This window comes from Moschus berezovskii, chromosome 8 (assembly GCF_049115385.1).
Source record: "Moschus berezovskii isolate FMDL1 chromosome 8, NW_MosBer_1.0, whole genome shotgun sequence".
Lineage (NCBI taxonomy): Eukaryota > Metazoa > Chordata > Mammalia > Artiodactyla > Moschidae > Moschus > Moschus berezovskii.
The window spans coordinates 96,125,412-96,142,353 of NC_142467.1; the positions used below are offsets into that span (position 1 = coordinate 96,125,412).

General features: G+C 51.2%; 1 protein-coding gene across 2 annotated transcripts; it reads right to left on the reverse strand.

The window, feature by feature from the left end:
• Positions 1-530: 530 nt before the first annotated feature.
• On the reverse strand, positions 531-14,472 carry MARCHF2 (membrane associated ring-CH-type finger 2). 2 transcript variants are annotated; one of them, XM_055430824.2, is made up of 5 exons: positions 14,319-14,472; positions 9,291-9,518; positions 5,142-5,337; positions 3,261-3,470; positions 531-1,149 (listed from the first exon to the last, which is right to left on the reverse strand). In XM_055430824.2, the coding sequence occupies exons 2-5, from the start codon at positions 9,464-9,466 to the stop codon at positions 994-996; spliced, it is 738 nt and encodes a 245-aa protein (XP_055286799.1). In that variant the 5' UTR covers positions 9,467-9,518; positions 14,319-14,472; the 3' UTR covers positions 531-993. The 2 variants fall into 2 exon arrangements, with proteins under 2 accessions (XP_055286799.1, XP_088695085.1); XM_088838959.1 differs by lacking the exon at positions 3,261-3,470.
• Between the last annotated feature and the right edge of the window lie 2,470 nt (positions 14,473-16,942).

Below are 16,942 nucleotides of genomic sequence, written 5' to 3' on the forward strand. Positions count from 1 at the left end.
GGCCATGCAGACCCCAGGGTCAACCCTCAATTCCACTTCCTGGAGTTGTTATAGTGGAATTCTAAGGAATTCCACTTCCTTAGACAAAGGCTGCCTTGCTCTAGGCCTCAGTCTTCTTGTCTGTAAAATGGAGTTAATAGCCATTCCTCCTGCTGAGAATGGTAGAGGGGGTTAAAGGGGACATGTCTGTTGAGGTTTAGAACTGGGCCCCATTCGGGGTGACCCTCCATAAATGTGGATGTTACATTAGTGAGTGCAAAGGGCCTAGCATGGTATCTAACCCATGGGAAATACACAGAAAGTGAAACCTATTCTCATGTATATTTATTTTAAATCATTTAATATGAAGCCCTGCTACCTGCTCATCCCTGGAAAACTCAGACACTGCTTCTAGCCCTGCATTTCACAATGGGTCCCTCAAACCAGTCGGAAGCATCTACTGTTGCCACTGTTACCTCTGGGTAGTCCCTGAGCCCCCTCGGTCCCAGGCCCCTCCCTTTGAGGCCTCAGAAATGTGACTAACAAGTCCGTTTTGTCCAGCAAGGGGCTCCTTTTATTCATTTGGGGGTGGTGGTGTTCTGAAATGTGGTGCAACGTTATAAAGTCAAGGGTGCCTGGAAAGCGAGCCTGCCAGGTGCAGGAAAGTGCAAGAAGCCTGCAGAGCCTCCCGGCCCGATGGGCACCCAAGACTTCCCTCTGGCCGCGAATGGTGGGCCAAGAGGGGCCAGGGAGACTTCAGAATGAGATCAGGGTTCCCGCTCCATCCGGAGCTTGGGACCACGTCTGTCCATTCATCATACTCGCGTATGAGAGTGTGCAAAATCAATCTGAAAACAGCTTCACTCAGGAATCACAGAATCGGCTCCTCCACTCAGCGTCTCTTGGCCTGAGAAGCGCTCCAGCCGTGCGGGAAGGGTCAGGCAGTTTCTGTCCTTCTGAACACCAGGGCATTGCCAGCTGCCTCCAGCCCAGACAGCAAGGCCAGCCCAACCTTCACACGGGTGTCTCCTCAGCCACCTTCTTCAGGAGTCCGGCCGCCAGCGGGGAGTGCTGGTTGCCCTCGGAGCCATCAGCCTGCATCTTCAGGCGCACCTTCTGGTTGGTCCTTCTCCACTCGGAGTACAGCTGGCAATGGTAGCGGAATGAGACCTGCAGGGCAGGGTGGACATGAGCGGGAGGGCCAGTGGCTGGAAAACTAGCGCCCCTGGGGCCTCTGCCCTGACCCAGATCAGCACCAGGCCCCTGCTTCCAGAGGCAGCAGCAGCATCAGAGCAGTTCTTACATGGACAGAGCACACACACCCACTCACTCGCCCAGGGACCCTCCCCAGCAGCACCGAGGGCCCTGCCAAGGGTCTGTGGCGGGGGGGGCGGGGGGGGCGGGGGGAGTGGTCTCTTTCTGTTTCTCAGAAGGTGGCAGTGAAGTGATACAGCCTCTTGCATGAGTGCATGCTAAGTCGCTTCAGCCATGTCTGACTCTGCGACCCTATGGATGGTAGCCCACCAGGCTCCTCTGCCCATGGGATTCTCCAGGCAATAATACTGGAGTGGGTTGTCGTGCCCTCCTCCAGGGGATCTTTCCAACTCAGGGATTGAACCTGTGTCTCTTGAGTCTCCTGCATTTGCAGGTAGATTCTTTACCACTAAGCACCACCTGGGAAGCCCATTAGAATATTAGTCAGCTCTAAAAAGAAATGAGCTATCAAGCTGTGAAAAGACATGGAGGAATCTTAAATGTATACGGCTGAATGAAAGAAGCCAATCTGAGGAGGTTACAGGGAATTCACTGGTGGTCCAGTGGTTAGTTAGGACTCGGCACTTTCACTAAAAAGACCACTTTCTGAAAGATTCCATCTCTATGACATTTTTGAGGAAAGGCAAAACTATGGAGACAATAGTAAGATCAGCGGTTTTCCAGGGATCAGAGCGGGAGGAGGGATGATAAACAGGGCACAGCATTTCTAGGGCAGTGAAAATAGTCTGTATGATACCATAGTCAGAGATCCATGTCTTTATATGGTGGTCTAAACCCACAAATTGTTCCACACCAAGACTGAACCCTTAATGTAAACTGTGGCCTTGGGTGATGATGCGTCAGTGTTGGTTAATCGACTGTAATGAACGTGCCGCTCTGGTGCCATGTTGACCGTGGGGGAGGCTGGGCAGGTGTCGGGGAGGATTTTGGAGAACTCTGTACTTTCTGCTCCATTTTGCTGTTAAACCTTGAACTGCTCTAATGAATCAAATCTGTTAAAAAAAATTTTTTTTTTTCCCAGCAAATGTCAGTGGTTCCTACTCTTTGACCAAGGAAGTTCCAAGAAACATTTGCATGGGTGGCACCCAAAGCACTGTTTATAACAGCAAATAAAGGAGAAGAAAAAAAAAAACTGGAATAATCCCTGTGTCCATCAAAAGAGATTAGTTAAATAAATACAGCACCCACACAATGAAGGACTGTTGGGTGGCTGCCTTTTTTTTAAAAAGGACATTAGCAAAGTGAAAACAAGCAGACTGCAAAGCAGGACCTATGATGCATCCTACTTGTATTAAGAAAGCTGCTTGGTGGGCACACTGGCAGATAATTCTTGAGGAGGGGGCACCCCCCTAGCTGGATGACTGTGGCTCTATCTGTGGGAACTCCCCCCACTAGCGAGGGTTCTCATGCCTGCCAGAACCCGGGGATAACACCCCCACCCCAACACTCAATCTCTCCCAACCCCAGTCACCTTTTCTCTCAGTCTCTATTTTTTATTTTTTAGCTGCACCACATGGCCTGTGGGACCTCAGTTCCCTGACCAGGGATCAAACCCAAGTCCCCTGCACTGGCAGCCTTAACCACTGGACCGCCAGGGAAGTCTCTCTCAGTCTCTTGATCATCCTCTCTGTCCTTCTCATTCTCCTGCCTTTTCTCCCACAGTCTTTCCAATGGCTCTCTGCCTCTCTCCTTTCCTCTTGCCCCCAAAACCTAGACAGTCCAGTCTTAATGGGACTCGTGGCTAGTGGGGCCTGCACCCAGCTTAAGTGATCCCGTGATCTTGCATTCCTTGGGCAGAAGCCTCACACTTGGCTTCCAGGACCTCAAACCGGCCCAGAATCTGGAGTTCCATGAGATGCTGGGAGTTGCTTCCACCCCAGGGGCCAGCCACAAGCCCAGGCAGGCAGAGTGCCGCCCCGTCCCCGCTCCAGCTCCATCCAAGTCACTGCCCAAGCCCCTGACCTGTCTGCTCCCAGATGCCTGCTGTTTGGCTGGCAGCCACTCACCAGCGTCCAGAGGACATAGATGGTGAATAGGGCGATGGTGAGGGCGATCAGCCCCAAGGCCTCCAGGTGGCTGTGGAGCCGGAGGTGGTCCTGGGCCCCCCGCAGGCACAGCCAGCCTGAGATAGCAGCCAGTGGCGTGATGAACAGGAAACACACCACGTCACAGCACAGCGTCCGCTTCTCTGTCCGAGGCCCGGGGTCTTTCAGCCACTGCACGGAAGCGGGGAGGGGGAGCCAGTGAGAGGGACCACCACACACCGCCCTGCTACGAGCCTATGCCAGGGGATGGGACATCAGGGCCCCCTCTGCAGACACCCATCTTCATCGCTGTTCCTGCAGGACCCTACTCCTGCCTTGCCTCCTGCAATCCTTTCTTTCTTTCAGATACTTACTGAGATGATGACAGGACAGGCCTGGGTAGGTGCAGGTCATTTCTGCCCCAGGTTTTGTTTTGTTTTTTGCCATTTCACGAGGCTTGCAGGATCTTAGTTCCCTGACCAGGGATAGAACCTGCACTTCCTGCAGTGGAAGCTCAGTCGTGTCTGACTCTCTGTGATCCCATGGACTGTAGCCCACCAGGCTCCTCCATCCATGGGATTCACCAGGCAAGAATACTGGAGCAGGTTGCTGTTTCCTCCTCCAGGGGATTTTCCGGACCCAGGGATCGAACCTGCATCTCTTGCATCTCCTATACTGGCAGGCAGATTTTTTTAACCTCTGAGCCACCTGGGAGGCCCTAGTTGAAGTGCAGAGTTTTGGACCGCCAGGGAAGTCCCATGCCTATTTTACAGATGGGGGAAACAGAGGGCATAGAGCTCTTTGTGCAAACTCACATGGCTAGTGGTCTACAAAGCCAGAACTGGAGCCCAGGAAGTCTTGCCTCAGGGTCTGTGCGTCCGTCGCTGCTATGCTACACTGCCTACCACAGATGGGTGGTAGGAATCCCTGCCTGCAGTTCCCCTGCTGGTTGGGGGAAGAGATGAAATGACTGAATCATCAGGGTGGGGACTGCTATGCTGAAGAGGTAAGGCTGAAGAGACCCAACTGAGCAGAAGGAACCTCATGAGGAATGGGGGAGACGTGCTCCAGGCTGCAGAAACGGCATGTGCAAAGGCACTGGGGTGGGAACATGTGGTCCACACAATGGGCAGTGGGGAGAGGGTGAGGTATGTGGTAGGCCGGCTTGCCCTCCCACTGTCCTCTTAAGAGCACGTCCTAGGCGGGCCAGGGGCCCTTCCAGGAGCCCCCACCTCAGCCCAGTGACATCACCCCTTGGAGTTCTCAGATGCCCCACGCCAAGCCAGGCTGGGCAGGGAGGAGTCTGGAGGGCACCCTGGTGAGCAGCAACTGCTCTGGGAAGCCGTGTGGCTTCCACCACACTTGGAAATACCCTGTCTCGACCCCGACTCACTGCACTCAAGCTGAACTCTCAGGGTTGGCCCACAAAGTCCCCCAGCCAGGTCACCACCCCTCCTTCAGGGCCACTGTCCTTCTCCTTTAACTCCCTTCTCTCCAACCATGTGGGCTTGGCCAAGGACACCAAGTTCCTCCTCAAAGGAGGCCTCAGGGCCTTTGCACCTGCTGTGTCCCCTACCAGGACTGTCCTTCCCAAGGTTGGGGCTCCTCATTCCTCAGGTCTCAGCTCTAGGGTCACCTGAAGTGACTAAAGCAGGGAAGGGGCACAGGACCTGTCAGATCTGGAACGTCAGGCCTGGTTCCCACCCCCATCAGCAGAAGTGGCCCCGGGGAGAGGAGAAAGGGTCCTCCCTCTAGAGAAGCCACTTCCCCAGCCCGCCAGGATCCTCCAAGGCCATTTCCTCCTCCGGCCCCTCGTCTCCCTTCCTCCCTTCCTCCAGCTCCAGCCCCGTCTCCCAAGCGTACCTCTGTAAGCGATCGGGACCGCTTCTCCACTGCAAACTCTGTATGGCACAGCTCGCAGTAGCTGGTGTTGGATGAGGAAAGCCACCTCTCCAGACAGCTTTTATGCACAGCGCCCAGCGTGCCAGTGCACCCACATGGAGACAGTAGGCTCTCCCCATTTGCCCCCTCATGGCAGATCCGGCAGAAGGGACCATCGCTAGACACAGAGATGGGACACATGAGTAATGATTGAGCCTCCTGCCTGCTCTTGCTTCACTCTGCCCTGGTTCGCAAGCTCAGCGCTGCCCCTATATACTGCTATTTGGCAAACTCCTACTCAACCCTCAATGCCCAGCTCCAAATGTCCCTTTCTCTTGGAAAGCCTTCTCAGACTCCCACAGGTGGAGTGATGTGCTCCCTCCCCAGGGTTCCTGCAGCTTCGTTTTAGGTCCAGGGTGGGCATCACTTGTACCTGCCTGCCCAATGTCTGCTCCTCCTATAACACCACCCTGACTGTGCTGGGCAACTGCCCCAATCTCAAGAGGACACCCCTGATGACCCCAGGCCTGACCAATCAAAACACCACACATCTCTGGTCACAGAGGCTGACTCAGGGAAGGGCACGTGTGAGGCAGAGCCACTGGAATTGATTTCTGAAATTCTTCTTTTTTTCTTCTAAACTCCAGAACTACAGGCAGCATGGCTGATGTAAGTCTGGAGCTGCTGGCAGCAGCTCGGTCTCCACCTGGAATCTCCAAATGATGCTAAAACAGAGGATCGCGGAGCCAAAAGATAAGGAGAGGCAGATTCTCAAGAACATCATCAGAAGCACCGGATCCAGCCACACCTGAAGGCCATGCCACCTTATAAACCTGTGCGTCCCAGAAGAGCTCCTGGGCTCCTCCACTCTAGTGAGGCTGGGAAGACAGACATAAAAAGGCATCTACAGGAAGCCATTTCCCATTTCAGGGAAGTCTCTGCCCCAACCTGGTCTCAGGGGATTCTGGTCCTTCCTGGGGCAGTTCAAGAGACCAGGGGCGTGGCCTTGGTGGGCCCAGAGGCTGTCCAGCACATGAGTCATTGTTTTCCAGACATTTCTGCCCAGAAAGTGGATTGCAGGAACACATGAAGAAGGTAGAACAGGAGAGTCGCTTTCCAGATAACACTGCCAGTTCCCCTAGCAAACTTTCTCCTTCTCTCAGTGTCTCTGCTGTGGGGGTGGGCCCAGCTGCTCTGAAACCCAGGAGCTGAGAGGTGACCCCTCAGGTCTGCTTTGTGGCCCTTGGTCCTATGCATGGGGTGATGCTTTCTCCTCCAATATCAAAAGGGCCTGCCCAGCTCCCCTGTGCTCCCACACCCTGATCCCATGTTCCCGACACACCCTGAGTGAACAGGAAAGACATCCCTGCTCCAGGAGCCAAGCCAGTAAGTGGAAGTAATGAAGACCAGGAGGGAGAGTCACTTTGGTTTGGGGGGTTTGTCCTGGGGAACCCTACTTAGGAGGTTCAAGTACAGAGAAAATGAAATATGGGTAAACAAAGCACACACTGACTATGATGGTACCTGACTATAATCAGGTCCCACACACCATTCAAAGGGCAACATCGGGGTTAATCTGTCTCGTTCTCACAAGGAGCCTGGGAGGAAGGTGCTGTTATTGCCCCTATTTCACAGATGTGGAAACTGAGGTATCGAGAGATTGACTTGGTTGTGCCAAGTCACACTGGATTTGAACCCAGGAAGTCACTCCAAGGCCAGTGAACCTGGAACCACTAGGATGCCTGTCCCCAGAAGAAGGGCAAGAGAAGTGGGCTCTACTGTTTGAAATTCTGGCAGGAAAATCATGCAGAGGAAACAGGAGAGGAGAAAATGAGATGGGGGAGTGGTGAGACATCCACAGGCCCCAGTCGGGCTGCTCAGTGCAGGCGCCACAGAAGAGAGATGTGACCAAGAAAGGAAATGGAAGCCATGTTCAGTGACGCTGGCAGGTATCCAGTTCCCTCCAGGCCTCAGTTTCCGCAGGTGTCAAAAGGGAGGGTGGGGCGAGGTGCCCCCACGGGAACCCATGGAGGGAGACATCCTCCCTACTGCCCGTGCTGGCAGCTCTGGCTGGGAACCCCCTAGGCCTGCCAAGGGTCCCCTCATTCCCAGGCTGGGTCACGCAGCACAGACACCTTCCAGGGGTCTGATAGAGATGCAGACAGAAAAACCAAGACCCTGGAGGAAGCCCAGAAGGAGCCCTCCAGTCTCACCCGGGCTCAGGCAAGCCAAAGACCTATAGGGGGCCCAGCACTGGGCTCCCTCCACAACACGGCAAGGCTTCCATCTGCTTCTTTGTATGTTTGAATGAAAAGTTTATAAATTAATTCTGACACCTGCTATCCATGTGGATGAACCTTGAGGGCGTGACACTCAGTGAAAGAAGCCGGTCACAAAAGGACAAAGACTGGTGAATTCCACTTCTACGAGTTTCCTAGGGGAGTCAGACCCAGAGACACAAAGCAGGAATGGTGTGGGCCCCGGGGCTGAGGAAGGGGGAGGGGGAGTGAGTGTTTAGTGAAGACAGAGTGCAAGATCAAAAGAGTTACGGCGGGGGACTTCCCTGGTGGTCCAGTGGTTAAGAATCTGCCTTGCAATGCAGAGGACATCGGTTTGATTCCTGGTGAGGAAACTACAATTTCACACAACTAGAGACTCTGAGACCCACAGTGAAGATCCCAAGTGCTGCAATGAAGACCTAACAGGGCCAAATAAATAAACATTAAAAAAAAAAAAAAGTCAGTGCTGAGTGATGGCAATGGTTCCACAACACTATGAATGTACTTAAAGCCACTGAACAGTACACTTTCAAGTGGCCAAAAAGTTAAATTGTATGTTATATCTTAACCATAAAAAAATTGGAAGGAAAAGTTTATGAATTTGAGGACCTCCAGGAAACATCATGGCCATACATTAGACTTGAAAAACTGGTGGCTAGTTTAAATCTCAATGAGTTGAAGCAGATTTAAATTGGTGTGGGGTTTCCTTGGGCTTCCCAGGTGGTGCTAGTGGTAAAGAACCTGTCTGCCAATGCAGGAGACATAAGAGACCAGGGTTCCATCCCTGGGTTGGGAAAAATCCGTGGAGGAGGGCACGCCAACCCACTCCAGTATTCTTGCCTAGAGAATCCCATGGACAGAGGAGCCTGGCGGGCTACAGTCCATGGAATTGCAAAGAGTCAGACAGACTAAAGCTACTTAGCATGCACACACGGGGTTTCCTTAAATCTCTTTCCTTTGATGATAAGTTGGTGAACCAAGCAGAGGCGGCTCACACATGCGTCTGGAAGATTGGCACCGAGGTTTAAATACATTAATCGAAAACTTTGCGTGCTCAGTTGCTTCAGTTGTGTTCAACTCTTTGCAACCCCATAGACTGTAGCCCGCCAGACTCCTCTGTCCATGGGATTTTTCAGGCAAGAATACTGGAGTGGGGTGCCATTTTCTCCTCCAGGGGATCTTCCCAACCCAGGGTTAGAATCTGTGGCTCCTGATTCTTTACCACTGAGCCACCAGGAAAGCATTATGAGGTGGCAAAGCCCCTTGTGAGCAATAATATGGGGACCATGGCCATGCACTTTCAGAACCACCCAGCAGGAAGGTGCCCCAGTTTAGAGATATAGTGGAGCAGCAATTTTTCCCAGTCCTATATGGAGAGAGGCTCCTACTCGGGCCCCGAGCCCAGGTACCCTGAGGCCACAACCAGCACTACCAGCTACTTCCTTGTGCAGCCTCCCCAAGATGTGAGCTACTCACCAACATCAGATCTCCGAATGTCACCCACTAATCTGGACTCGCAGCTTTTCCTGAAGACTCTGACCTGTCTACCCAGCTTCCAGTGGTGATTACTCACTGGGCCCCTTTTGCTGATTTATTTGCCTACCTGGCCCCTCTAGGTGGTAAATTTTTCTTTTCTTTTTTTGGCTGCACCACTCGCCATGTGGGATTTTAGTTCCCCAATCAGAGACGGAACCCACAACCCCTGTGGTGAAATCGTGGAGTCTTAACCACTGGACTGCCAGGGATGTCCCAGGCGGTTGGATTTCTGACTTCAGGCAGGGCTGGGAGTAAACTGTTTGGGCTGGAGAGTGAAGCAAGTGAAAGCAACAATCTCTGGTCGGTCACCACTCACCTTGGTGTGTCCAAGGCCCGGATGACAGTCGAGAGGAGCCGGCCATCCCTTGAAGTCACCTGGGCCACATACTGGGGTGGCCCGAGGCCCGTGGCCTCCACGACCTTGGAGAAGGCAGGGCTGTCTGAGCAGTCACACAGGGAGCCGGGAAGGTGACAACAGTCACCCGTCGTCATGGCCACAGGGAGCCCCGTGTCCTCAGGGCCCAAGGCCCATGGTCCCAGGAGCCTGGGGAGACGCCGGCAGGAGGATCAAGAGCAAGTTTAGCAAGCCACACACAGCCCAGCTCTGAGCTACGGTTGAACAATCTCTTAAGATGGGGCTTTGGAGGGGGGCTATGAGGATTCAGTCAGGTGACACATGCAACTCAGGCCAGGCCTGGCGCATCTCAGGGGCCTGGCTATTATATTCTCTCTGACTCTCCTAAGAAAGGTCAGCCTGGTCTGGCCCACAAAGCATGCAGGACATCTCCTTTCCAGCTTGGATAGCAGTAGCTAACAGTGACTGAATACCTTCCGTGTGGTAGGCTCAATGCTCGGTGCTCTCTAGGGCCAGAACCATCCCTGCCAAAACCATGGAGAAACTGTTCCCCGTGGACTGGTTGGACTCAGAGAGGATAAGCCCACCATGGAGTGGGCTGGAACTGAGCTACAAACTTGGCCCAAATGACCAGGATGGTGAGTCATTTTGACCTTGCTGGTTCATGGCTTCTTGAGGGCTCTGAGTTTCTTGATAATTCAGGCTATCGAGGAAGTGGTAGTCCAGAATGGGGTAGTGTCTGTCCCCACCCAGAAGAGCATCCACTTGGAGCAGTGCCTCCGTCCCCAAGGAGAGGCCATGGGAGACAGCCAGAGCCTCAGGCAGCAATCTGAAGTCTGCTTTGGTGGCGCGGGTGGGGACTGACAGCAGGATTCCATCCCCCTACTTCCCCACCCCAGGGTCTGTCCTGTCAGCAGGAACCCTTGGCAAGCTCCTCTTCCATCCCAGAACCAACCAGCAAGGCTTGTGTGTTTCCCTATGAGAATTTCATGAAAGGGACTGAGGCCTCTGGAAGCCAATACAGGTGCCCTGGAGCTTAGGATCTCCGTCCCAAACTTATCTCATCCTCCACCAGCTGTCCCTGGGAACTGTGGTCCAGAGACCCCAGAAACACTCACCAAGGTACCCCACACACACACACACAAGTGGTTTTTACCCACCCTTGCTAGTCAAACGCCGAGATCCAAAGAGGGGCGGAGGGAAGCAATGCAAGTCACTGGCTAATTTTTTGCACCAGGACAGTCTCCTGCCAGATCAACAATCTCTGAACAGCTCAGTCAGAAGTGCTCTAGGCCCAATAGGCCCTTCTGAGCCTCCTAAGTGGGGCCACACAGTCAGCCAGATAAGCAAGTGTCAGCCCAGAGGCAGGAGGAGCCTGGGAGGAAGGCTGCATGACTAAGATAACACCCACAGGGCAGTGGCCAGGCTGCCACGTCGTGCACACTGCTGTCCCTCCCAAGTGAGGCCGGCAGGGAAGTTGCTGGGCTACCCAAGGGAAAGGCTGCAGAGGGGACTCCATGCCTCTTGCCCCTCCAAGGATTGGCCTTCACATTTCTGCAAGTAATTGGACGTCCCAAGACACATCACAGCTTCTATGCATCAAGTTCTACCATTTCTTTTATTGTCAGGGGAAAAGCAATAACAGAACCAAAACAACACTGGTAAAATCTGCTCCTGCAAGGCTTGCAAATCAATCAAATGATGCTAGCAGCTACCGCAAAATAAACTCATGGTTGCCGGGGGAAAGGATAGTTAGGGATATTGGGAAGGTCGTGTACACACTGATATATTTAAAATGGATAACAGACAAGGACATTTTGTAGAGCACAGGGAACTCTGCTCAGCCTGCTGGGATGAGAGAAACTGTTACTTTCATGAGGTTCTCAGAGGGAAACACACAAGCCTTATTGGCTGGTTCTGGGATGGGGTGGGGTGGGTGTTGGAATGGATTCATGTATATGTATGGCTGAGTCCCTTCCCTGTTCACCTGAAACTACCACAACATTGTTAATTGGCTATACCCTAATACAAAATTAAAAGTTTGAAAAAAAAATAATAGTGGCTACTGTAAATTAAGTAACTGCTGGGACTTCCCTGGTGGTCTAGTGGCTAAGACTCTGCATTCCCAATGCTGGGGGACCAGGTTGGATCCCTGGTCAGGGAACTAGATTCCACAAGCCTTGACTAGAGATCCTACATGCTGCAACTAAGACCCAGCTCAGTGACCGCATGGACTGTAGCCTGCCAGGCTCCTCTGTCCATAGAATTCTCCAGGCAAGAAAACTAGAGTGGGTTGCCATTCCCTTTCCAGAGGATCCTCCCTACCCAGAGATTAAACCCAGGTCTCCTGCATTGCAGGCAGATTCTCTACCATCTGAGCCACTGGGCAAGCCTAATATATAAATAAAAATATATATATATATATTTTAAAAAGGCACCTAACCTTAGTGCTATATTGAAAATGGATAACTAACAAAGGCTTATTTATAGCACATAGAACTCTGCTCAGTGTTATGTGCCAGCTTGGACGGGCGGGGGGTTTGAGGGGAGAATGGATACCTGTGTATGTATGGCTGAGTCCCTTTGCTGTCTACCTGAAACTATCACAGTGTTGTTAATTGGCTATGCCCCAATACAAAATGGTGTTAAGAAACAATAAAAATTTTTAAAAAGAAAAGGTACCTACTGCAAGCCAGGCACTGTGCTGAGTTTATTGAACTCCAATAGTTGTTATAAAAGTTTCCTTCAAAGGTCACCTCCCCAGAGAGGCCTTCCCTGATCACTCTGGTCAAAGTGCTACTCTTGTTCACATTATTGCCCTCACAGATGTGTCCCTCTCTGAAATGCTCTTATTTCTTTTTCTCTTTTTTGGCCACATGATGAGGCTTATAGGATCTTAGTTCCTTGACCAGGGATTGAACCTAGGCCCTCAGCAATGAGAACACAGAGTCCCAACCACTGGACCACCAGGGAGGTCCTATTAATGTTCTTATTTCTTCATCTGCTGGTTAAACGACATCTATCTTCCACCATCGATCATCTCCAGCGTCTGATCCATTGTCTGGTACACTGTTCCTGCATTAATTCCTCAGCCCCTCTTCTGTGTAAGAGCAGGGTGGGAAAGGCAAGTCCCTTGACCCCCAAACCCTGGTCTGCCGGCACCCAAGATGGGAACCAGAAATCCTCAGAGGCTGGAGATCTGTGCAAAGCACAGAGGCTTGGGCTCAGGAGAGGCCAGTCTTGAGCCTGGATGCAAGGGTAGGGTGGCTGCAGGCTGGACTCAGCTCTGGGACTGCTGGGAAGGGTGACTAAGCCAATGCCTCCAGCAAACTTGGCCCAGTGCCCGGCAGATGGATTTCACTGAATCTGCACAACAAACCTATGATGGAAGTCCAATAACTACCCCCATTTGACAGGTGAGGAGGCTCAGAGAGGGGCAGTTACTTGCCCAAGATCACACAGCTAAGTTGGGACAGTGCAGGATTTGAACTCAGTCCAGTGAGTGGGTCTGTGACCCAAGAGATCTGGGTTCTTTTAAGTCCTGACTCTGGTGCTGATGCTGTGTATCCTGGGACAAGTCACTTGGCTTCTCTGGGCCTCATTCTCTTTTGTCAAACCAGTTGATGAAGCTAGTGGACTGTGTCTGCTGAAGGGCTTCGTAAGAAGCAGCCCCCAGGCTCAGTTCCTCCAGTGAAGCTCGTCCTTGGCTAGGCTTGTCTGGGGTGGCATGGGGGCACCACAGCCTTTTGAACAGCTTCTTTTTTCTGAGGGCAGGAAACGAGGGAAGAAGAGTCAGATGGCCCTAACTCCCCCGCAGTGTCATCTCAGTTCAGTTGCTTCACTCCCTGGGCCTCAGTTTTCTCTTTTGTATAACGGGGGGTTGCAATGAGACCCAGCTCACATATGCATAAGCATGAATAAGTTGATAAATGTTAGCTCTTATGATAATTACTGTCCTCAGCTTACAGACAGCTGTTGGGAGGGTCTGATGATACAAGGCACAGTCAGTGCCTGGCACACAGGAAGCACTCAACAAATGCTCACAGTTATTATGTTTTTAGGATAAATGTATAGCCTGTGAAATGCATTCATTCCTCTTTACTTAGCAAAGAGAAGCTCCTGTGTGCCCTTCAGCACTTGTATAGCCCTGCACTGGAGGCCAGACTCTAATCCCAGCTCAGATCTTTACTATGTAGCCCTGGTTGAAAGGCTGGCCCTCTCTGAGCATTGACCTCCTCAGCTGTATAGCTGAGAAGGGGCTTCCCTGGTGGCTCAGTGGTAAAGAATCCACCTGCCAATGCAGGAGATGAGGGTTCGATTCCTAGGTCAGGAAGATCCCCTGGAGAAGGAAATGGTAACCCACTCCAGTATTCTTGCCTGGGAAATCCCATGGACAGAGGAACCTGGTAGGCTACACTCCATGGGGTCGCAAAAGAGTCAGACACGACCTGGCCACTAAACAACAACACAGCAGGGAACATTTCTAGTACTTCCACTTGATATTGTCACTAAAGGACTAAATGGACTAAACCTGTAAATTCTGGCTGTCCTGTTTTGAGCACCCACTAACAGCCAGGCTCTCTGCTAAGCAAACACCTGGGTCATCATCTTGACTGTTTTCCTAGAAGAGCCCCTCTGAGCAGGAGGTTGGGGAAGGTGACTGGTCACTTATTGACCGCCTACTATACGCAGGGCGCTTTCTTCATTGGCACCTCCTAAATCTTCACAACAGCCCCGTTAAGTTGGTCCTGGGATGACCTAATTTCACAGATGGGGAAACTGAGGCTCAGAGAGGCACCTACTGTGAGCCAGCCCCCCGGAGACCTCCTGCCTTCTACAAAGACAGAAACTGAGACCACCTAGTCGCTGGGAAGGCTGAGGCCAACGGTCCGAGCCTGGCCGTCCTTCAGGGGGCCGGGCTCGGGCCTCGAACTCTGGGCCATCCCGCAGAACGGCACCCCTCCATCCCATCCTTCCGCCCGTGCCCACCTGATCCGCGGCCGGGCCGGGCGGCCGCGCAGGCCCCTCCGCTCGCCCCGGCCCTGGTCCCGGCCCCGCCGGTCCCGTCAGCGCCGCTAGCTCCGCTCTGGCCGGTACCTGCGTCCGGACACCGCCCGCCGAGCCGACGGTGTCACGGGCCAATGGCGACCACCTCTCGCCTACACTGGCCAATCGTCATGGATGTCCCGCCCTGGAAGGCGGGGCCAGAGGCGACAGGGACGTTCTGAGCCGTACAGGCCCGGCGGCGCCGCAGCTGCTGACTCCGCCCCTGCCGCGTCCTGGCTCCGCCCCAACCTCGGTCCCGCCCCCCCATCCACGACCCCGCCCTATCTCGACTCCGGGCACCAGCGGGGCCAGTGGCGCCACCTGCAGAAGATCAGTTAATAAATTAAACCTTTACAGAATTCAGCGAGACACCAGCAGAGGGATTTGTGTTCCCCACTGGAGAAGGAAATGGCAACCCACTCCAGTACTCTTGCCTGGAGAATCCCATGGAGGGAGGAGCCTGGTAGGCTACAGTCCATGGGGTCGCAAAGAGTCGGACACGACTGAGCGACTTCACCTTACGTTACCTTACCTTACCTTACCTCCCTTAAGCGTCTCATCAGTTCTGGCGGCGGGATGAAGCATCTGATCACATTTCACAGAGAGGAAACAGAAACCTAGAGAGGTTAGGGGGTCGTAGAAGAGCCTAAAGCCATCATTTATTCATCATTCATTTTCATTCATATATACAACAAATTCATTGATTAGACGTAATAAACATCAATAAGAGGGTCTATTATGAGCCAGGCACTGTGGACACAATGTTTAATATGGCAAATAGAGCTACCCTCACGGATAGGTCAGTAATGTAATTATTAATTGCAAAGGTGATAAATTGTAGCGAGCGAGGGAGGCATATCAAGGAATATTTGGAAAGTTCAAAAGTAATTCCCTAAAGAAGCAATTGAACTGACAATGTCACATGCAAAGTGTCTGAGGTGGGATGGAGAATTTCATTAATACTCCTTTCTTCCCCTGCCTTTATTATGTAGATCTAGCTTAGTTACCTTAGTCAAATTCTTTCATGTTGTACTGGCTTATATTTTTAAAAAATGGAATTATAAATCATATAAATTACCTATAGAAGGAAATAGAATAGAAAGCACAAAATAGAAGCTACACTTTAAAATTTTTTTTTTTTTTTTTTACTTTTTGGCTGGACTGAATCCTCACCGGGAATCTGAACCTGTGACCTGCATTAGAAGTGTGGAGCCTTAACCACTGGAGCACCAGGGAGGTCCCAGAAGCTAGGCTTTTAAAACTGTACCTTGTTTTATACATTCAACTTTACAACCATGTAGATATTTTATATAATTTTAAATCAAAATTGTAAATGTAAGATATTTAAAAAACAAAACTGAAATAAAATGAATTAACCTGTATATCCAACTGGTGACAAAATAACCCAGAGATGAGCTCCTAGTGACTTTAAAACACCAGAATTTGACTGTCCACACTCAATATAGTGGTGGTGGTGATAAAATTGTTATTCTGAGCTTGTTGCACACTTATTCTGGGATAAAGCAAAGGAGTGATTATGTCAGTGTCAAGAACTGGGTTTTTCATAGGGAGTGAAGGAGGCACAGAGGTAAGACTGATCACATTAAAGGAAAAAAAAAAAACCCTGTGGTCTTGAATTTGAATTGGGAGTATCACGATACATTTCATCTTTATAAAAAGCAAGCATTTGCTGCTTCCGTCCACTGAAAAGTCTGCAACAAGCATCCCACAGTCCCAGTTGTGCTCAGTTGTGTCCGACTCTTTGTGAGTCCATGGACTGTAGCCCACCAGGCTCCTCTGTCCATGGAATTGTCCGGGTAGGAATGCTGGAGTGTGTTGCCATTTCCTTTTCCAGGGGATCTTCCTGACCCAGGGATCAAACCCGTGTCTCCTGCATTGGCAGGTGTATTTTTTTTTTCTTTTTACCACTGAACCACTTGGGAAGCCCCCATAAGCCCAGACAGTGGTCTCTAAATGCCATTTCCATTTGAAAGAGGCTAGGAATATTGAAGAAAAAACAGACAGAGTCAGGGGCAGGAAATGCACAGATGAACATGGCACATCTTTAAATACCAGAAAGGGAGTTATCAAAGACATTACCCACTAACATAATGTCAGTGGGAACCAATTAGAAGCTTCCATTGGCCACAAACTGGACAATTTCACCCTCAATAAAGATAATGATTGCGGATCAAAACGAAGCAAATGTTCAACTTCATGCACTTGGGTTTCTAATTTTTTTGTTTTAAAATAATGTCAAATTGATGAAAAAGTTGCATAAATAATGCCCAGAATTCCCATAAACCTTTAGGCCAGATTCCTCAATTGTAAACATTTCTGAATCCTTTGGGTATAACATAGATATATGGTGTCTCATTAACCCTTAATGCTTCAGTGTTTATTTCTTTTTTAAAATTAATTATTTGGGCCATGCTCTGTCTTTGTTGCTGTACTCAAGCTATCTCTGGCTATGGCAAGCAGGAGCTGTTCTCCAGTTGCCGTGCACCAGCTTCTCATGGCAGTGGCTTTCTTGTCATGGAGCACAGGCTCTAGACTCACAGGCTTCA

Bases quoted from the DNA above. Each gene is read 5' to 3' on its own strand.
- MARCHF2 (XM_055430824.2), bottom strand. From the start codon at position 9,466: ATGACGACGGGTGACTGTTGTCACCTTCCCGGCTCCCTGTGTGACTGC. The intron at 3,471-5,141 runs GTACGCTTGGGA...GCTTCCGTGCAG, and splicing joins GGTCCCGATCGCTTACAGAG to TGGCTGAAAGACCCCGGGCC. The intron at 1,150-3,260 runs GTGAGTGGCTGC...CCTGCCCTGCAG, and splicing joins TCTATGTCCTCTGGACGCTG to GTCTCATTCCGCTACCATTG.